The sequence below is a fragment of the Durio zibethinus genome, chromosome 19 (assembly GCF_047325235.1).
Source record: "Durio zibethinus cultivar Kanyao isolate XHJ-2024 chromosome 19, ASM4732523v1, whole genome shotgun sequence".
NCBI lineage: Eukaryota > Viridiplantae > Streptophyta > Magnoliopsida > Malvales > Malvaceae > Durio > Durio zibethinus.
Genome location: NC_143180.1, coordinates 1017103 through 1038257, shown reverse-complemented (window position 1 = coordinate 1038257; position 21155 = coordinate 1017103). Strand labels below are relative to the sequence as shown.

Sequence of the window (21155 nt, the reverse complement as noted above, 5' to 3'; positions counted from 1 at the left end):
TCTTATTTTTGATAGCTATTTTATTCCTAGAAAAGATGTTTTATTAAATTTGGCAAAAAATGCTAAATATTTTTCAAAATTTGATTGCAAATCTGGTTTTTAACAAATCATGCTTAAACTTGAATCAAAATTATTAACTACTTTTAGTGCACTAACAGGACATTGTCAATGGACTGTTATACCTTTTGGTCTATACAATGCTCCACAAATATTTCAGTGTTGGATGGATACTATTTTTAGCAAACATAAACAATTTACAAAGAGGTGAGAAAAGGATATAAAAATCTTGATAAAAAACTAATATCACATTTTTGAGCTTTACTAATCCTTCTGGGTTAGAAGTATTAGTACTTGTAGAAACTTCTGATACAGTATCTTAGTTAGATTATGTATTCATCATAAAAATATATTCAGAATCAGTATTAAATGATTCATTATCGATTTCTGAAAAAACTTCATAAAAAATTTCTTCATCTGATAATTCTTCTGCAAATAAAATTTCTAAAGAATTTTCATCAAGTTTTTTTATCATTTTGCGAGCACTTTTCCCTTTGTTAGGGCAGCTATTTGCATAATGACCTTCTTGATTACAAATAAAACATTTACATGTTTGTTTAGAAGATTTTTTCTTTTTGTTGGTTAAAAATTTACCTATTTTAGGCTTTTTAGATTTACCAAGTTTTGCTAGTTTTTATTTTTTCCAAAAATATTTTTTCTTTTTAAAATGATATTTTCTTCGAATTGGTTGTTTGTTACAATGAAATTCTAAATCATTTTCTAAAATCTTAGTACATTGTTTGTAACTAAGTTTAGATTTTACCTATTTGGCAACCTTTTGCTTGAGACAATATTTTGTAATTTGATTCTGCACATATTTTATGCAACAGCCTAAAGTATCATATAGTTCAAAATTGGGATTTGCAGCATTTGAAGCTTTAATCTTAACTTCAAGATTATGTAGTATAATTTTGTGAACAAAGCTCATTCTATGGTGAGGGAAGTTTGAGAAAAAATTATTGTAACCAAAATTTTGAATGTTCTTCATCCAATTTTTGATATTAAAAAATATATCTTTTGCAAAAATCATCTAAATTTTTAATATCACATCATTTTAATTTTGATAAAAAATATTGAGCTTCTTGGTTGGGATCCAGAGTTTTTGTACTCCCACAAAACTCATTTTTAAAAATTTGAGTTAGATCTTTTAAAAGTTAGGGTATATTACCTGTTGCGATAAGGGATGATTTTTGAGTTTCTTTCAGAGTTATACTTTCTCATTTTTTGAGAAATTGTAATACATCTCCTTGCCATGTTTCGTAGAAATAATTAAGAAATCTTTCTTTATTTCATGTTTCTTTGTAGCTTGTGACAACAATAGACATAAATTTCAGTCTATAGACAGAGATATTCCAAGCAGGAATAAGCTGAAGATAAGCTAATCTAAGCTGTCGACACTACAAGACAAAGCTATTTGGAGCCCAAGGCTAGCAAACAATAAATACTGTTGCAGTCAAACAAAAATCTCTATAGTAGTCACTATAGAAAAACGGTAAAAAGATAATCAATCTAATTACTGTTCACTCTTTATTGTACATCCTTTTTATATCTTTAAATATCATTTTGTATTCTTAGCTCAGGGAGGTTAGGTTCCAACTTTCTCTAAATTCTCTCTCTAAATTCTTCATCTTCTTTTCCTGACCTAATCATCAAAGTTTTGTAAATGATATATATATATTTTTATCCTTTTCTATCCTTTTTACACTTGATCCTTAATTTCGAAATGGTGATTCTTTGAGCTTAAATTGTGAATTTTTTAGTTTCAACTTGCATTACTAATTGTTGGATTATGAAGTTTTTGAATATTTCAAATTGTAAATTTTTGGAGTTTCGAGATTCTGTAATTATTGTTAAGTTACACCCAGACATAATGGATGTCTATATCTTTGTATGATTCATGTTGTACAGAAAATATACAAATAGGGGTAGCTGTAGACATCCAATTTAGTTTGGGGTCTAAATCAACTGGGCCTGATTTAATTTTAAAGTCGAAGGCCCTAATCAATTGGGCTCATATTTGGTCTAAGCTTAATTGTCAAAATTATATTTTTACTTTATTTATCTATTTATTTTTTATTTATTGATCTTATTTTATTTTATTTTATTACTTATTTTATCTTGTTTATTTGTTGTTTATCTTTAATTATATTTTTTTATATTTATCTGATTTTTTTAAATATATATGGATATGTAAAAAAAAAAGGATAATTGAAAAAAAAAAAGAATGGCCAAAAATTAAAAAGTAGTGGCTGATGATAATATAGTTTTATCATGATTAAATTTGAAGTTAAACTTTTCAAAGTTAAATTTTATTTTTTCATGATAATCTTAATTTTTGAAAGTGGAATCAATCTAAAATTCTTTTTATTGTACCTTATAAATAGACCTTTAAACCACAAAACAAAAGGCAATAATCAGAAAGCAATTGAAAAAAAAATAGAGGAAAAAGTGAAAGCAAGAGTTTGATAGCAATTGAGCGTAAAATTCTGGAGTAATTATCTAGATTCTGGTGATCAATCTCAGTATCTAGCAACTTACACCTAAGCTGAGTTGAGCCGCTTCCCAAGCATTTTCAGCTAGTTTCGTGCCTGTAGCCTAACCACACACACTAGCTGAGTTGAGTCGGTTCTTGTTTTAGTATTTTTTATTTTATTTTATTTATTTATTTTGTTTATTTATTTTTAAAATATTTTTGCATGATTAAATTTTAGAAAAAATTAAAAAAGAAAATTAAGAAATAGAACAAAATAAATAATAAAATAATTTTTTAAGAATAAATAATAATTATCCTATGATGAAATTTTTAGAAATTTTAAATAGTAAATTTCTAAGAAATTTTTAGATGAAATTTTTTTTTTAATTTATCTCAAATGGGAGAATAATTAGAGGAAATTTCAATAAAAGTAATTGTATTCATTTTCAAATATAAAAATTTTTTGTTGAAAATTTTGACAATTATCCAAGGATGAAAATCTTAGGAATTTCAAATGATAAATTTCTTAAGAAATCTCTAGGAGAGAAATTTCTTAAGAAATCTCTAGGACAAAAATTTCTTTAAATTTATCCCAATTGATGGAATAATTTAAATGGAACTTAAAAAAAAAAGAAAAAAAAGTGTCATATTATCTTCTTTCCAAAAATAAAAAAAAAATAAAGAATTTCTAAATAGACAAAAATGGTGAAAAATTTAAAAATAAAAAAGAAAATTTCTAAATTGACCCAAATAGTGAAAAATTTAAAAATGAAAAATAAAAATAAAAATAAATTTTGAGGATGAAAGTTTTAGTAATCGCAAATGGTTGATTATTTAAAAAATTTCTAGATGAGAAAATATTTTTAATTTTGGCTCAAATGATGGATGAATTAGAAATATTTTCAATAAAAATAATAATTAAATATTTTTCCAACGGTGGAACCTCTTTAAGAAAACAAATGAGATTCTTGAATATTTTTGAGATGAGGAAGTATTTTTAAAAATCCTTCCAGATTGACAAAGAAATCTTAAAAGTTATTTTCAATATTTAAACATTAAAATAAAAACTATTAGAATCAAGATAATTATTAGGATAATTTAAAATTAAATAGTATCATCTTATGATGGACGTTGTGTGGGTGTTATAATCTTTTCTACACATAATCAAACTCTCAAATTTAGTTCTGTTCAGAAAGTCAGAACTGTTCTTTAGAGACCTTTAGTTAAACTTAGAAGCTCCTTCAAATGATAGATTCATTAAGTGGCTAATCACAACTAATTAAAAAAATTTGGTGGCGACTTCATTTATTAAATTTAGCTATAAATTTTTAGATCTATATATTATGATAATTATTTTGTTATTGAACTCATAAATTTGTTATTAATTTTATAAAATTAAATAAAAAATTATCTATTTTTGAAATAGGAATTAAAGTAGTTTATCTTCTAACTCCCCGATGTGGTGGAGGAAAAATCTAATTACTATTGATCAACAACACTGTGAAACTCATGACAATTCCTCTCACTATGTTGTCAAAGAACCTTTTAGATATTATGTCTAACTAATAGCTAGTTTAGCATTGTATATAAGATTTGGTAATTTGTGTATTTGTATCATATAAAATATTGATAATTTATGTATTTGTATCATATTTTATATAAAATTACGTGTCACAATTTGTGTCAATAAAAAAATATGAAATGTATATATATTTTTTATTTTATTAAACTCATTTATAATTTTAACTAAATTTTAAATCATATCATCCTCATATCTCTTATTTGTAATGTTTTTGTGTCATGTTTTAATTGTCAGATCAATAATATAATTAATTTGTCAAGCCTCGCTAATAATTATTATATATGAAATACTTTTGTAAACGAAGACAGTTACCCCTGGTTTGGTCCATGGCACAATTTGGGCAGAAACGGTCTTTGGCTAGCCATTATAAATATGCATACCCCTTCAGCTTATTCTCTCCAGCTCTAATTTAAGCTTTGTGCTTTACTCAAACCCTTCCTAGCGGATCACTTCTAGACTTAGCTTAAGTTTCTTTCCTTCCCTTTTTTTTTCTTCATCAATTACCAAGAAATTTAAACACTTAATTTGATTTTCCAAATATGGGAGGAAATTCGCCATGTGCTTCCTGCAAGTTGCTTCGACGCCGCTGTGCCAAGGACTGCATCTTTGCCCCTTACTTCCCTTCTGATGATCCCCACAAGTTTGCCATGGTTCACAAGGTTTTTGGTGCTAGCAATGTCAGCAAAATGTTGCAGGTTCATAAAATCATCTCTATGTGAATTTTCCCTCTTCTTTTTTTTTTTTGTTCCTGATAACACGGTTGGGATTAAGTAGCTCTATGATCTTAAGACTAGAATCTCAAATAACTCATTGGACTGATCATATTATGATTTATATATGTATATTGTTTGATTGGAAGCAGGAGTTACCAGTTCAGCAAAGGGCAGATGCAGTGAGCAGTTTGGTGTATGAAGCAAATGCAAGGGTAAGAGACCCAGTTTATGGATGTGTAGGGGCCATATCTTATTTACAGAACCAGGTTTCTCAGCTTCAAATGCAGCTAGCAGTGGCTCAAGCTGAAATACTTTGCATCCAGATGCAGCAAGAGCCAATGGTACCGACCCCTCAAATATTAGACCAAGATGACAAATCATTTCTTCTCCACAATCAGTACCTCAATTTTGCTAGTAATTCTTCTACCAATGTAATTCATGATCACTCTTTCAAGAGAGAGAGCATCTTTGGAGAATAAAATCTCTCTTTTCTTTTCAAATCAATCCCATTTTTTTTTTTTTTTGGGTTTTCTGGCAGAGAACAGTTATTAATTTCTAAGTTACTTCTGCAAGTCTTTGTTTATTTTAATTAAAATGACAAAGAGAGACAGAACATAGTGTGTGTAGTAAGACAAGAGCAAGATGATAAGGTCAACTCTACCATGTGAGAAGTGAAGTAAACTACAGATTTTCTTAATTACTTGACTTAGATAAAAAAAAAAAAAATACAAAAGGGAGGTGGGGTCGGTGCTCTTTCTCAAACAATCAGAGACATAAATTCCCATACTTATGAACAAAATAAAAATTTCAATAGTTAAGTTAATCAGTAGCATCAACGTTTCGAAAGGAAAATTTTAAATGTATCGTATTTTTAAAATATTAGAGAACAAAATTAGGTCTTTATAAAAATTCATTCACCTAACCAAGCCTTAACATAGAAAATACCGAAGAATTTGATGTTTGCTTCTATGCCTTATTTTTTAACCTCAAACCTTTGTTCTTCCAATTTTTTTTATATCCTAATTAAATTACTACTGATCTGTGTTACTATTTTTAATCAATCATGATTAAAAGAAGAAGAAAAATTTTTTTGATGGAGATGCCACGTGCCATGGTAGATCTCAGTTCATCTAGCTTCTTCACGTGGGCTGAGCTGCAAGGAAAACCTCTTCACTTCGTGGCAAGTCCACAAAGAAAAGATAGTTTATTTTTTTGGTTCCCTTTTTTTAAAATTTCGATACGATTTTGTAATTAAAATCCATCTCTCTCCATGCTTCTAACTAAGTATTTTAGAAGATGATGAAAGGACAAAGGCAGCAACAACTGACTTAAGATTCCTCACTCGCTTTTGTTTAATGTTGAAGCATTTCCAAAGTCCACCTTTGCCAAGTTTTCTTCTATTGCTGCCCTTTTCTGCCAATTATCGAGCTGTATGATCATTAATTCATTCATCCTATGTTTTTAAACCAAGTGTTCAATTTAAATATTTGTTAAACTCGTATGACTATTTATAGATAATTAATTACAAGAATGTTGATTTATGGGCACATCTTGGTAATTCGTATTATTGTATCTTATAAAATATTATAATTATATCGTGTTTTACATAAAAATTGTGTTATAATTTGTATCGATATGAATTATAAAATAAAATTTTTTATTTTATTAAATCTATTTATATATTCTTTTAAGATTTTAAGTCTGTGTTATTTTTATATTTTTGATTCGTATTATTTTCATATTATGTCATCATATCTTATTTTAAATTATCAAATTTATTAATAGTTTGATTGATGGTGAAGAAGAACCTTTTTATAATGTTTTGAGTGCTCTAAGGTAATACTTCCAAATAAAGGTTGTTTGATTTTCAAATGACATTCCCTGTTTTCAGTTTGTATGTATATATGATCTTCAATTCTTTTCTCTTCAATATTCTACATTAAATATTCCGACATTTTCCAATTATAACTGAAATACACAGATAACTTTCTTGGACCATCCATCTCTGTTCAAAAATTATAATGATAAATGGTTGCATGATAATTAATGAAAATGGCTGCAAGCAGGCTTTCAAACTTAGAGTCTAAAAAATAAACGTTCAAGCTTTATTAGAAAGGGAAAATAGTGTTTGAGACATGTAAAATTTGGTAGAAAAATTACCAGATCAATCTAACGAGGGATTGTTAGAGTTGAATTAGATATACGTGGCTCGCTTGATCCAATTCTAGGAGCAGTAGGTACATTATAATTGGGAAGAGGCATGCTACCTGGGAGATTTGGCAATGGTGCCTCAAAATGAAGAACCTGTATGACTTGCCTTATTGATGGTCGAAGATCATGATTCGGATGGGCGCACCACAGTCCAACAATCACCAAACATTCCATCTGTTTAGAGTCGAAGGCGATACCCAATTTCTTGTCGGCTACATCAAGTATCCTTTCAGTTCCATATGATTTCCACACCCAAGGTACTAATAAAGACTCAGACTCTTCAAGTTTGGATTCTATTGACCTTCTGCCACATGCAATTTCCAATGCCACAACTCCAAAACTATAGACATCTGATTCCTTGCTAGCCTTCCCAGAAGAGAGACATTCAGGAGCCATGTATCCCAAAGTTCCTGCCAAAAGAGTATTTTTTAACCCTTTTGCATGATCAACTAGCCTGGCTAACCCGAAGTCTCCAAGTTTAGCATTGAAGCTAGAATCCAACATAATGTTGTTGGTTTTGATATCCCTGTGTAGCACACAATAATCTCCTTCTTCATGTAAATATAGCAATGCTGATGCCAAGTCTTGCACAATTTTATATCTCACCTCCCATGTCAACAAGCTTTTTCCTTTGAAAAGATGGGTGTCTAAGCTTCCATTAACCATGAACTCATAAACAAGCATGAGTTCCCCTCTTTCATGGCACCAACCAATAAGCTTCACCAAATTCTTATGCCTCAATTGGCTAATAATCTTCACTTCAGACGCGTATTCCTTAATCCCTTGCTTAGATGTCCTTGAAACCCTTTTAACAGCAATATATGTATCCAAGTCCCTCAGGTATCCTCTATAAACTGAGCCAAATCCTCCCTCTCCCAACTTATTTTCAGTGTTAAAGCTACTTGTCACTTTAGCCAATTCATTCAATGAAAACTTCCTTGGTCCCATTCCATTCCCAAAATCATGACCAAAAAACATCTCGGAAACATGATCATCAAATTCGTTTTCTCTATTCCTTTTTCGTCTTGAAATGAACCAAGTCATGACACCAAGCCCAAAAGTCAAGGCAGATGCTCCTCCTACACTTAACCCTATCACTAACCCTGTCCTGTTGTTACTTCCTTTTGGTCGCTGAGGGGATTGATTCTGAGGCCTGGGAGGGACTGATTGAATAAAGGATTCAATCCCATCAGTTGGACGCTTACCAGGAATGTTACCAGCCGGGTAATAGTAACAAGTAATGAAAGTTCCATTGTTATTGCATCTAACTTTAGCACATCCAAGTTGAGTTGAATTAATCCAAATAACCTGAGTATAATGATTACACATCTTGCCTGTAGCACAAAGACCAGATTGCATGTCGTAATAGTTCTTCTCATCAACCCAAATTTTCACAGCATCAGTTCCTGAAAGATCAGTGGTGCTCCAAGCGAGGTTCTGACCCGAAGGGCCAACTGCAGGGTCCAGATTGCAATTATCAATCCTTCCTTGAGAGTAATTCAGTGCATAGGCCTCCAACACGTTGTCCCATCTCATGGACGGAACACCAACCTCTTTACGAGCTGCGTTGTGGCCGTCTAGGCACTCTTGGGCTAAATCCTTGGAACTAACTGGAAAGACTAGCAGCGGTAAGGCTAGAACGCAAAGAGCTATTGAAATCTCAAGCAAGTTCATATTGGAATTCAATGCTGAAAATTGAATAGTTGAAAAACTTTATATTAATTTGATTGAAGAAGTACAAACTTGCTTATAAGAGACTGGTCTAAACCACCGATTTGTCTTCCACTGGGAGAGGACTTGTTCAAGGACGAGATCAAGTCAATCACCCCGCCGCCATTTTTGAATTCAGTGCATGGTGTATAAAGTCTGAAGTATAATATTCTATTCAGCTTGAAATAAAATTAATTTTCAATGATATATATGTGTATATGTTATATATAATTAAATTTTGATTTTTTTTCATATTGCCTTACATTGAAATTAAATTTACAAATAAATTAAGAATTCCACTGATATTTTAGCCCCCCACAAAGAAACAAAAAATCTTTATTAAAAGAAAAAAGAAAAAAGAAGTCATCTGTAGAGTATTCATTATTTAGTTACAAAGTCTTTGCTTGGACAATTCAAGAAACAGAAATGCTACTGTCCATTTTACGCAAAGAAACAAGATAATTTTGATTTTGGAGCGATGTTTTCTTTTCTTTTCTTTTTTCTTTTTTCAAATTTTTAATGTACTCTTAATTTTTAATTTTATTTACTTATTTTGAATTTTTAATAAAATTTAAAACATGCATGTAACTTGAAATACGTATCTATTTCTTAATTATAAAACTAACTAATCAAGCTTATTTATATTTATTATTTGTTTAAGTTTTATTTGAATGGGCGATGAGATTGGTTTCAATAAAATTAAAAAAAATAATAAAAATTATTATAATTATGATTAAAAAAATTATTGTACTTGTATTTGAAAAAAAAATTTAATGAAAAATTTATGTTAAATGAATTTTATTAAAATTAATATTTAAATTCAATTAATAATGTGATAAACTTAATCACATTATATAAAAATACGATGAAATTCAAACCTAAGATGATAATTTCACGTAGCATGTATCTCTTGGTTAAACTTGTTTTTTGAGACGGTCTGCTTGCAAGTTGGCCAAGTTTAACGTTTGGGCTTGATTTAAGACTTTCTTTTATTAAATAGATTGAGGCTGGGCTCAATCTCCTTCCATTTGGGCATTTGGCCAATGGATTCAAATCCTGGACTCATCCTAGTTCTCCTTTGTGCTTCACTCATGACTTCCTTTTATTTCACTCAGAGACTGCTTCGATATCGGGCCAACATTTCTCCCGTTTCTTTTATTTTATTTTCTGAATTTGTTTTTGTTATATATATATTATTTTTTTAATTTTTTTATAATTGAAATATTTCCTTCATTGACCAGGAAACAGGGTAGCCTGTTACAAAGAAATGCTGTCTTCTAAACAAAGAAAGGAAATGCAAATGCACCGGATGGATACAGTGAGCCATGGACATCACACCTTTGGCCTTCTAGATTTCTTCTTGACTGATTGTTTTGTTAGTTTTCCTTCTCAACAGTGATATTGTATCTAGGGAAAAAAGTATTCTTTCCATCTTTCAATTTACAGCTGATCTTAAGACAAATGGTTTTGGTCCTGACCCTCGACGATCCAGGAAGTAGATGGACGAAATTCTGTATTCTGGTCAGGAGTAGAAATTCTAATATTCTGCTGGATCCTGGGTATTTGGTCTGGCTTCTGATTCAAGTGAACTATTTTCAGGCTGTTGCCCGTAGCATACAATCTGAATTTCTGTTGATGTGTATCCTTTCATTGCAATGTGCTCAATTGCTACTCTCTTGCATAACCCATCCTGGCGCCATGTTTGGTTTTGTAAGTTGACGTGACACAATGATCACTTTACTAAATTTGGTTTTTTTTTTCCCTTTTCATTTCAGAAGAAAATTCAAGAGAAAGGCCCACTTGAAGTCACCATCTGATTTTAGAGACATGATGTGAGTTTGGAAGCTACCATGAAGGTAGGAAAGGCTATTCATTCCAATCCCTTCTATCTCTTACAGTCTCAAATACATATAAAAAAAATTTTAAAAAATTGAAGTGTTGAATCCATAACATTATCCAAATAAATATAATATGACTTCAACAAGATATCTGAGGCATTTGCTTCACTAGAACATTTGACCCTCTTCCTTTCAGCCAATGACATTTAGTCGTTGGCATATTCAATGTTCAGCCAAATCCTGAGTAATGACTGGGTTGGCATTGATGTCAAAGGCTCCTTCGTGGTAGAAGATTTATGCAGACTTGACTTAGATAACCCTTTATTCACAGCAGAGAAAAAATTTGGTAGGCAAACCGCTAAGATACATGATATTTTGCATTTACTTGTTACTACCATTTCTTCGTTCTTTGAAGAAACTACATGGGAAATTATCAATTTAATCCAATGACTCCATGTAGTCTATTAAGACCCAAATTCCAGAACCAATAAAAGAACTATCTTCGATTCAGAATTGCATTTCTAAAATCAAATCTATAAATATTCTGTTTCAGATAGGTGCCCTTCATTACAAGTTACAACAGTATAATGACTGACTGAACAAAACAAATGCATGAAAGAAGTAAGCTTCAATCCTAAAACTTACTAGTCACTCTCTGTTCCAGAGTTCCCGCTCGCTCTCACTAGCAAAATTGTACCTCGCAGAAATATAGCTGCGACTTATTCAGAGCTCTAGAGGGGTAGTCCCCCCAAGAAAACTATCAGTACGTCTGAAACTCTTCATTAACAATGGTTTAAATTTCACATCTTGCCTTTAAAATAAAATCTTGGAGCCCAGGCACAAAGCATTCACACCTCCAACAGGCAAGTCAAATCTGCAAAATCACATACTTCAAAGTAAATCTTCAGCTCCTGTCAACTTTGCAAACTCACTCTCATCAATAGTCCCCTTTTTTAGTTTCTTCAGTAGACGATATTCCCGGGTCAATTCCTCTTCATCTTCAATTGTTTGGGCAGCACGTCTTTGTTTGGCTGTTTTCTTCCTCATGACAGAGGCTGCAGCATTTGAGGCTTTTTTTGGCTTCTGGGGTTTTGATTCTTGCTGCTCTCGTTCTTTCTTCGCTAGCAAATTTTTCTTCCTCTGTTTCTCACGAGATTTATCCCTAAATAATCACCATCATTAGCAACTAGAATAGGTTAGAAAGACATTAGATTGGCAAGGAATTGGAGAAGATAAAAGGTTAGATTTTAGAGGCTACAGATAAAAAAGTTAATAGCCGAATGATTCATCATATTGTCCTTCAATAAGATCCTATGCAAAAAATTAAAATTTAGATTAAGTTCGAAAATTGATCAAAGGAACAATTTCTTGGAACTTCTAACCAAAAAAGGGATCTGCTAATGAAGGCATAGTTGGAGATTAATTGTCTATTCAACAAGGCAGAGTTCTTACTTATACTTGATATCATCCATATTGATGTTCTCAACTGGAGTGAAACCCTCAGTGGAAAGTGAATGGTTCTTTACCTCAGGCATAGAAGGGAGCTGCAATAGACCATATCCCATACCTAACTTTCCAATTTCAAGTTCTTTCCATCTGTTAGATAACAAAAATTAATTTAGACAAAGAGAGTGAAAGACAAGCAGCAAATTAAAAAGGCAAAGCAAAGTTAGAACCTGAAAATGTAAGAGCAGTGATGCTCTTTGTATGCACGGATATAGGAAACAAATGCTCTAAGCCCTTTCTCCATAACATCACGGTCTTTTGTTGCAGCAGACCTTATCTGAAACAAGTTTAAGAAAAGATAATTGATGAAGAAAGGATAGTGCAATAAACGAGGTAAGGATGTTATCAAAATATAAATTTTGTTTACCCGAGGAACAACATCAGAAGCATCATCAACACATTTCCTCTCTTGAAGAGGAACCCTTCTTATGCGCAAAAATTCTACATATGCTTCCTCCTGCAAAAGTGTAACAAAATAGATCAACTTTATTAAAATGGTGGAAATAAGCTAAGGAAACAACATGGAAAATCCTAATAAAAAAAAAAAACTATAAAAACCACTCAAGCAAATGAGGACATAAACCTAGAAGTGTGAACTGCACCTTAGGTAATAGGAAAACAATGGCACTTCCTTTTCTACCCAACCGAGCAGTTCTCCCAACTCTGTGAATAAATACATTAGGATCTTGAGGGGGATCATACTGCAAAAGGACCAAGCACATAATCCATGGTTCATTAATCACCTATCAGAAACTGAAGCAAAAGGTTAACTTGCCTCAATGTAAATTTCTAGAGTTATTTATTAGTAAAGTTACAATGTCTTGTGGGTATAAACTACCTGCACTATACAATCAACACCTGGAATGTCAAGCCCACGTGCTGCAACATCAGTACATAGAAGAATGCCACTTGAAAGAGAGGTAAATGAAGCTAATGCTTTCTCCCTTGCAGTCTATAGAGCAGCACAAGAGTAAATACATCAGATTACAAATCAATTCATGAATTTCCAAACTTATCAAATGGACAAGCTGTAATAATCTCTGTAATTTTACCTGCTTCATCTTTCCATGTAGAGGGATTAAAGAGAAACCCTTCAATGCAGTGAGTTGCGGAAGAACAACTCCCCAATAGTCAACACAAGCACAAGTCATAAAATATCTGCATAAGCAATTAAATCATTTGATAACCTACAATAACTCACGGACTTTTTGGTAAAATGAAACTGCATTAAACATACTCGGAGAAAAGTCTCCATGAAATAACTTACATTATAACTTTGTTAGATTTGTTCTTTACAAGGAGATCAACAAGTTGTGATGGTTTCTTATCTGCTTCACATTCCAAATACTGCAAAATTAAAAGAAAACGAATTTATAAACAAACAAAAATTCAGATACGGTTCGTACCACTAAAAAAAAATTGCTCTTAGAACATGCCAACATGGTAGGGTTTTCTATGCAAGTGATGACTAAGGGACAATGTAGAATCAAAAGACAGAAAAGCAAACATATTGAATAAATTATCCTTTCTTCACCTCCACACTTGATGGTAAAAGGAAAGAAGACAAAGCTGCAAATTAGACAGTAGTTTTCATTTGGGATATCCACCTCATGAAGGAAAAAGAACTCAATGGATGTCATTTGACAAGAAAGAACCAAGAAAGAATGTCAAGTATTCAAGTAAGAACAAACATCCCTTTTGTAATTTTCTTTCTAAAATTAAAAGAAAAACTCTAGCAAATGTAAAAATTAATGAAAAATTATTTTCCACTTAATAATAAAGCATTAGCTAGGGAATATTGAACTCTAAAAGGAGTTAGTGAAATTAAAGACCAAAGTTTTACAGGTAAATAGAAATAGATAGTGTAGTATACCTCAAGGTGAAGGCCAGAGGGTGTTTTTGATGAAGATAATTGCTCAAATGAAGCAGAATTATTTAGTAACTTCATCTCAGCTCTAACTTCAACCCTCACTGGATTCCTTAGTCCTGCTTTAGATAGCTCTTCAACAGCCTCTGTTTGAGTAGCTGAAAAAAGACCAGTTCTACGAAGCTTTGGCAAGCGAGATATAATATAATTTATCTGCTTTTGAAATCCCATATCCAGAAGCCTATCAGCCTCATCTAAAATCAAAACCTGTACCAACCAAAAGGGCAACAGATAATGCAATAGAGTGTATGTTCATGAAAACAATGACATCAAACATGATAGTCATGTTTTCATTAAATAAGCATGATCAAACCACTCACTTGTCGCTACACATATTAATAATTGTTACAGGAAAAAATTAAGAAAAATTTCCACACTACCAAAAATTACATTATTGCATTATTGTTTGGTTGTTGCTAATATTTGAAGACATTTCTTTCTTGCCATTGACATTAAATAGTGAGGATTAGATAAACTATCATTTAAGCGACAATTAAGCACTTTTCCAATTTCATACAAGATAAAAGAAAATAACAATTTGAATAACTACCTCGAGGTTACGAAAATCTAACACATCCATCCGGTCCATTATGTCATAGAGTCTACCAGGAGTGCCAATCAATAAATTCGCTCCTTCCTCCTCAATTTTCTTGACGTCTGCTTTTACCTCAACACCTCCAACAAGAAGCATAGACTTTACATTGGACAAGGTCGAAACGAAAGGTTGTGCGACGTTATAGATTTGCGACGAAAGCTCCCTCGTAGGTGATATAATCATCCCCATTACCTGGGGAAAATTCAAAACTTAATAATTAACAAGCCTTTAAACAAAGCAATTTCAAGTATCTAAATAGAAGCAATTGTTTTATTATTTCAAATTCGAAAAAAAAAGAGAAACTTTCCACCAGCATTCATCTGGTTTTCCTGTGTTTTCTCAGCAGCCAAACAGAAAAGAGAAAATAATATAAAGCAACAACAAAACAGCACAAAATAAAATTTCGTTTTTAAGGAAAAGAGGAACCTGGTGACGTTTGGGAGGAGAAGCAGAGGATCGACGCAAAATCTCTACGATAGGGACAAGGAAAGCTAGGGTTTTTCCAGAGCCGGTGGCGGCGTCAACGGCTACGTCCTTGAAGCTACATAGCAACGGGATTGTGGCGGCTTGGACTGGGGTACAGAATTTAAAGCCAGCTAGAGACAAGGCTTCGATAATCGGCTCGGAGAGAGGCGGTTTCAGGTCGGAGAAGCGCGTGTCGGTAAACGCGCTGCCTGGATTCGGTAAGTTGGAGTCCATAGCGGCCTCGCAGTTCAATCTGCCTCTGCTTTCGATTTTCTAATGAATTTATAGGATCTGAAATGTTGGGAAAAGGAAGTGTTTCAAATAGAACTTGTAAACCGTCGTCGTTTAAACATAATTTTTTTTAATCAAACGAAATTAAATCGAATTTAAATTAAAAAAAATTCGAGTTTTAGTCGAAATTATATTAGTTAAATAACATTTTTAAAATAAAAGGGGTCATTTGTAATTAAGCAAAAATTAGGGTGAAATTTAACAATTAACTCATAGTTTAAATTTCCTCTTAAAGATGTAGTGTGGAAGGTTTGTTTCTCGTTTGTCTCCTTCGGTCCAGCTTCGTTTCACTTTTTTTAAATTCCGTCGACTATAAACAAATAAATTAAAAGAAAATCAGAGGAAATTCTGGAATCAAAGAAATAAAAAAATTTAATCCAAAAAGACAATTTCATTAAGCTAAAACATGATAATTGGAAATGAATCTCGGAGATTGCTTCTTCTTGTCATAAGTCTTCTCTTGACGATTCAACTCCGAGTTAACTCAGTCAATGGACTCTGCGAACACAGCTTCATTGACCGTAACAAGCTCTACAACTTTAGCTTGGCTTCTCCTCTACCCAGATTCCCTCACGGCGTCCTCAGCGAAGACGGGTAACTTACTAACACACCTCTTTCTCTTACCTTTAGTTATTTTCTGATCTAAATATCTCCCATTTTCTCGCAAATTGAGTTTTTTTTTAATTGAATTTTGGTATAAAATGTTGTATTTTTTTAATATATTTGTTATTTCTAGTGGTCCGAGGTAGTTGAAAATTTTGTTAATTCCCTTTTTTATTATATATTATACTAATAATTTAGAATTGTTCAGTTTAATTCTTAAAAAAAAAAAAAGAATTGTTCATTTTAATTGTTTGGTCCAACTTGGTGTAATAAACTAATCAAGGAGATAAATTTCTGCGGTATGTGATTTGTTTAGTTATAAACTTGTAAACAAGTTTGCTATTTTTATTTAAAGAATGTTTATGTTGAATTTGGATAAAGAGAAAATGGTTTTTGCTACAGTTGAATCAATTCTTAGTTGATAAGGTATTAATAAGCTTAAACACTTGTTTTGATTAGTTAAATTTTGATAAAGCCTGCCTCTTTTTTTTGAAGTCATGGGGAATAGGGGAAGGGAAATTGCAAGTGCTGCAAATTGAACCCCAGCCATGCAAGAATCCACCACTTAAGGGAGGTGGGTGAACCATTTGGGTTAAGCCTCTGGTTCACAAAGCCTTGGCCTTGATTTAATAGAACTTTAGAACTGCTTGGAGTTGGAAATTTTGTTGTTTTCAAAATTGAGAACCAGACTTGTGTTGTGTTGTGTTGCACTTAGTTTGGTAGGAAACTTTCTTATCTCAATTGGGTCAGCTTCTATTTTATTGAAATGTGTTTCTTTTTGTGTACCTGTGATAGGTTTTATAAAGTGATGGTGAATGAGACTGTGCTCTGGTTTCAGGTTGGCTCCATCAGGTCACACTTTATTTCTTTGTTTAAGTAACATTGTTTTTTTTCTTCTTCTTTTGGTTTCTATTTTGAATTATGAACTTTTTCTGTGGGTTCTGAGATGGTTAAACTACTGAATTCTGCTTTTAAATTCTTGTTGGTCATGTAAGCTGAAGAAATGTTGTGCCTTGAGTACTTGTAACCATTGAGCAGAAGCTATAAATTGCTACTAATTTTATACGAGGGTCTTTTACTAGCATGTATATAATCCCTTACCATATAACTTCATCTTATTTTCTTATTGGCTTTCTTTTCAATGACTCAATGGAACAGCTTTGTGATGGAATGATTTTTAACCATGATCCACCTAGATGTGTTAAGTGCTCAGTAAGTGCTTCTTGAATTTTATGTAAGTTTAGTTGTTTCCATGGTGACTATGAAACAGCCAGAATAAGGATGCATGTCATGATCTACAAACTTTTCCTCTTCTTTTATTTGATTGTCTCATGATAATTCAGGACTGTGGAGGCCCTTCACATTGTGGAATGAAATGTAGTGCACTAGTGGCTGAAAATGCTGGAGGTAAACAAATTTTCAAAGTTGTTTGCATTTAGTTAGTAGTTCCGTTGTTTAATAGTTATAACTGAGTGCTACTGTTGACTATGATTTATTATTTTACATCATGATTTACTGGTTAATGAGAATCACTGATTCAAATTATGAGAGTAATTGAACTGCTATTATTGAGTTTCCTTAACCAAGCTATTAGTCTTTATTATTCAATTTTCTTTCCAATTTCTGTGCTTTAGCATCCCTATATAGTAACTGATTATCTTTCTAAATTTTATCATATCAAAGTCTGACAAAAGAAGTGTTAAATTTTCTTTCTTTTTGAAGTGCATTGCTACTTCACATTTGTGTTACTTGAAATTTAGAATCATAAGTTTTCCTCAACCATGGAAGTGGTTATAATACTTTACATGTGTATTATTGTCAACATGGTACAGACTATCATATATGCCTCTAGGATACTAGAAATTTTCCCGTCCTGCTTCTTCCCTTCTTTGGAAAAAATAAGTGTGGTATGTTAAAGTAATACATTCTAATTGACTCAATGTGGTTTATGCAGGTTACCAAGTATGCACTACTATTGGGCAAGTCTCAAGTACGAATGTTAGTGTCATTGGTAAGTCAAGTTTATGTGTCATTTCTTGGTGTCTTTCTAGTGTCTTCCTGAGTCCAGACCTTAAATGAATAAGAGTAACACTTAACTTCGCCTCTCAAAGTGGTGATTCTTTCTCTAGTTATGCCTTAGATGCTCCACGTTTTACAAACATAGCTTTTAGTGTTACTTTGCCTTTGTGGGTTGGATGCTTTCTTCTTCCACGGTGCCGTGCTATGAAAACACAGTCTATTCCATGGTTCTGTGTTTAAATGCAGTTTGGTAATATTGATGGTTCTGCTACCTTTTACATGACAGACAAGCAGAATCCTTACAAGGGTGTCATTGTTAGAATGTCGGACAGTGGCAAAGAGCACAATTGTTCACTCTCTGTCTCGATCATTTGTGATTCAACCGTAGTTCAAGTAAGAGGTTTTTTCCTCAATGTTTATGCTAAATTTGATCAAATAAAAATTCCTTTGTGTTGGAAATACCTGTTTTAAGGCATATACCTTATTTCTCATTCTGTTTAACAGGGGCCAAATTCAATCGAGAGACTGGGAACTTGTGATTATGTGAGTTTCTAGAAAACTTAGTTTTGCCACTTAGGTTTCTAATATTGTATATGCTTGAAATTTTTTGAACCAAACATTGTGTGTGTGATTGTGGTGAGCCTGCTTTTGCTTGGATATACATGCATATGCATTGCATGATGTCCAAGAATTGCACTTTTGTAAAATATTTATCTTCAATAACTACAGTAATTTTAAATTCTTTTGCAAATATTACCTTATACAAGAATTACTCTTTTGGCTATTCCCCATTTCATTTGATTTCCGTGTTGTTTGATGGTAGATCTATAAAAAGTATGGGGCATAGCATGGAATTGGTTATTTTCAGCCATCATTGACTGACCACTACTCAAGAAATAGAGGGCAAGAGAGAGAGGAAAGGAAGAGTGAGCGAGTTCCAGTGGATTTTCTGATGTTTGAGCTGAGGGTTCTAGCTAAACAAAAATGTGGCTTTCATCCATCTAAACTGATCAACTGCCTCAATGTTGTGGTTTTAAGGTCATGATGGGAACATTAGGTCTCTTCCGTCCCAGTTACGGAATGGTTATTTATGTTTAAGCTCACATAGCCTATTGAGGTTGAGTTTAATTAAGGTGTTTTTTATTAACCATTTTGGGGAAACAAAAACTTTTCTAGTATGGTGAGGCAGAACTAGGAGTGCTCTGCTAGTTAAGAAGGGGATAGCTGCCATTTGAGAAAGATGAGGATGCTAACACTTTCCTGAGTTCAGAGAGACTTATCATTGCAAAATTCTTTGCCGGAAAGAATTGCAAAATTCTTTGCCGGAAAGACTTTCAATAGAAAGCACAATATCTTATGCTGATAAGTTTTCTGTTTCCTTATATTTGATAGGGGTATTGGTTGTCATCTCTGGTGTTTCAAGATTGTTTCCTTATTTTTGACAGGCCACAGTGCTGCAGCATCCTTCTGGTTGTGCAACAATCATATCTGTTCATGACAGCGGACTTGGCTGGTTTGGTACCTTAATGATCATGTAAGGGTTTTTACTTCCTTATTTTTATTAGATTTCTTCTGAATAAAAACAATCTAGATAACATTATAGTTCTAAGGGAGTCTATCTCAACTGACTGATTATTTTGTTTCTAGTATCGTATGCCTCTTTGGAGCCTATCTGCTTGCTGGTACAGTTTATCGATATTTTTTCCTTGGAGTTCACGGTATAGAAGTAAGTTTTCCCTCGCAATTTGAACGCCTTTCTTTTTGTGTGTGAGAGTTGGCACTTTGGCTTGCGTTGGTCGATTGACCATTCTTCTAACTTTGTTATGTCCTTGCTCTGCTTTCTTCAGGTAATTCCAAACTTGGATTTCTGGGCCAGCTTACCACATAGAACACAGGTATCCCTTGTTAATTGGTATATTCAGCCAGTTTCTTCTACACAGGTAATAAAATGACCCAAAACTTGTTAATTTTATAACCATATATGTTACCATTCTTCCAGAGTCTTTTCTCTTCTTTGGTGCGGAAGTTTAGAGGACCTTCAGCCAGTCGTAGAAGCTTCTATTCTCAGGTCAATTTTTGAGCAGTTGCAATTTTTGTTGCTCCATGTTAGTCGCTACTCCAGTTTTGAGAGAGCTCGGTCATGAACCTTCCACAAGCAACTGCAAATGATTTTGTGGGGAGTGGTTTCCAATCTGTTTATGGCATGATATCTTGAAATCCGACGCAGAACTACCACATAACATCTCCTTTCTTCAGCCTCTTTTTCGTGTTTTTCATCATCTCTTTTCACATGATTATTTCATCCATATCGACCTTTTTTTATGCAATCTTCATTCCTTTATTGGACATTTTTGTAGTTGTTTCTTAGGCTATTTTCATTGTATTTTTGTTATCATCTTGGATAAAAATAATGATAAATCAGACACTCTACTATTTATCTTCTGAAAAGAGATTTTGATCCTGACTTTAGTCAAGTTTAACTTTGTGATGTGAAGATGAAACTTGCATGGTTTTGACTCATGAAACATCGTTTGTATTTCTGTTCAGTTTGTATTTGCTCGACCATATAGAGTTTAACAGGCTGTTAGAGATTGGAAAAACATTGGGTTATCCTGGAGTGTCTGTCTGGTTTGCTCCTAAAAACTTGGGTCCTTATTGGACTTCGTTCAGCCCAAATGACAGCGTTTGATGGATTCTTTAATAGCATTACAGCAGAAACTTGAGTAAATACAAGGGCTCTAGGCCTAAGATGTCTTGGGCTAAGGGTCAGATTTGAACCATATTTTGTAAATCAATAGTATAATTTTTTTATTTCCACACGTTAAATTAAAATATTATTTTTTTAATTAACTTTAAGACATCTAAAGAATATATATATATATTTAGTCATTTAATGAGGTAAAACCTTACATTAAGGAGAGAGAAGAAAGGTTGGGGTTTGAATTTCAACTTTAATGTCTTTTTTAAAATTGTTTCTATCACTAAATTAAATAGCTGAAGATACTTAAAGATATATGTTACGTTATCATAGAAAGCAACATTTTTATGTTAAATTAATACAATTTATCTTAAAGTTATATTTAAATTATTTGAGAATCATAGCTTTAATTAGCAACCATAAAATATTAATTCATGAAGAGAATCAAGTAATGTTGTTGTTTATTA

The 21155-nt window shown here is 32.5% G+C and overlaps 3 protein-coding genes and 1 pseudogene across 6 annotated transcripts; 2 read left to right on the top strand and 2 right to left on the bottom strand.

Annotated features, from left to right (window-relative positions):
- The first annotated feature begins 4532 nt into the window (after nucleotides 1-4532).
- On the top strand, nucleotides 4533-5325 carry LOC111309724 (LOB domain-containing protein 12-like). Its single transcript, XM_022908728.2, has 2 exons — nucleotides 4533-4807; nucleotides 4975-5325. Exons 1-2 carry the CDS (start codon nucleotides 4652-4654, stop codon nucleotides 5302-5304), a joined length of 486 nt encoding a protein of 161 aa, XP_022764463.1. The 5' UTR covers nucleotides 4533-4651; the 3' UTR covers nucleotides 5305-5325.
- Nucleotides 5326-6909: 1584 nt separating this feature from the next.
- Nucleotides 6910-8851, bottom strand: LOC111309723 (L-type lectin-domain containing receptor kinase IX.1 pseudogene; annotated as a pseudogene).
- A 2221-nt stretch (nucleotides 8852-11072) lies between these two features.
- On the bottom strand, nucleotides 11073-15332 carry LOC111310096 (P-loop containing nucleoside triphosphate hydrolases superfamily protein). Of its 2 annotated transcripts, none has more exons than XM_022909231.2 (11): nucleotides 15039-15332; nucleotides 14568-14804; nucleotides 13964-14224; nucleotides 13358-13437; nucleotides 13143-13248; nucleotides 12929-13042; nucleotides 12693-12791; nucleotides 12458-12547; nucleotides 12261-12367; nucleotides 12037-12180; nucleotides 11073-11746 (listed from the first exon to the last, which is right to left on the bottom strand). In XM_022909231.2, the coding sequence occupies exons 1-11, from the start codon at nucleotides 15309-15311 to the stop codon at nucleotides 11476-11478; spliced, it is 1782 nt and encodes a 593-aa protein (XP_022764966.2). In that variant the 5' UTR covers nucleotides 15312-15332; the 3' UTR covers nucleotides 11073-11475. The 2 variants fall into 2 exon arrangements, with proteins under 2 accessions (XP_022764966.2, XP_022764967.2); XM_022909232.2 differs by having other exon boundaries at nucleotides 11501-11746; nucleotides 12111-12180.
- A 274-nt stretch (nucleotides 15333-15606) lies between these two features.
- On the top strand, nucleotides 15607-20465 carry LOC111310095 (uncharacterized). 3 transcript variants are annotated; one of them, XM_022909228.2, is made up of 11 exons: nucleotides 15622-15962; nucleotides 16767-16809; nucleotides 17130-17183; nucleotides 17315-17378; nucleotides 17926-17982; nucleotides 18277-18383; nucleotides 18495-18533; nucleotides 19436-19524; nucleotides 19638-19716; nucleotides 19838-19885; nucleotides 19990-20465. In XM_022909228.2, the coding sequence occupies exons 1-11, from the start codon at nucleotides 15775-15777 to the stop codon at nucleotides 20068-20070; spliced, it is 849 nt and encodes a 282-aa protein (XP_022764963.2). In that variant the 5' UTR covers nucleotides 15622-15774; the 3' UTR covers nucleotides 20071-20465. The 3 variants fall into 3 exon arrangements, 2 of the variants coding, with proteins under 2 accessions (XP_022764965.2, XP_022764963.2); XR_002692506.2 differs by lacking the exon at nucleotides 19990-20465 and having other exon boundaries at nucleotides 15607-15962; nucleotides 19383-19524; nucleotides 19838-19891; XM_022909230.2 differs by lacking the exon at nucleotides 17130-17183 and having other exon boundaries at nucleotides 15621-15962.
- The last annotated feature ends 690 nt before the right edge of the window (nucleotides 20466-21155 follow it).

Bases quoted from the DNA above. Each gene is read 5' to 3' on its own strand.
- LOC111309724 (XM_022908728.2), top strand. From the start codon at position 4,652: ATGGGAGGAAATTCGCCATGTGCTTCCTGCAAGTTGCTTCGACGCCGC. The intron at 4,808-4,974 runs GTTCATAAAATC...GATTGGAAGCAG, and splicing joins ATGTCAGCAAAATGTTGCAG to GAGTTACCAGTTCAGCAAAG.
- LOC111310096 (XM_022909231.2), bottom strand. From the start codon at position 15,311: ATGGACTCCAACTTACCGAATCCAGGCAGCGCGTTTACCGACACGCGC. The intron at 12,548-12,692 runs GTGCAGTTCACA...ACACTTTTGCAG, and splicing joins TTGTTTTCCTATTACCTAAG to GAGGAAGCATATGTAGAATT. The intron at 11,747-12,036 runs GTAAGAACTCTG...GTGATTATTTAG, and splicing joins ATGGATGATATCAAGTATAA to GGATAAATCTCGTGAGAAAC.
- LOC111310095 (XM_022909228.2), top strand. From the start codon at position 15,775: ATGATAATTGGAAATGAATCTCGGAGATTGCTTCTTCTTGTCATAAGT. The intron at 17,379-17,925 runs GTAAACAAATTT...TGGTTTATGCAG, and splicing joins AGTGGCTGAAAATGCTGGAG to GTTACCAAGTATGCACTACT. The intron at 18,384-18,494 runs GTAAGAGGTTTT...TCTGTTTAACAG, and splicing joins GTGATTCAACCGTAGTTCAA to GGGCCAAATTCAATCGAGAG.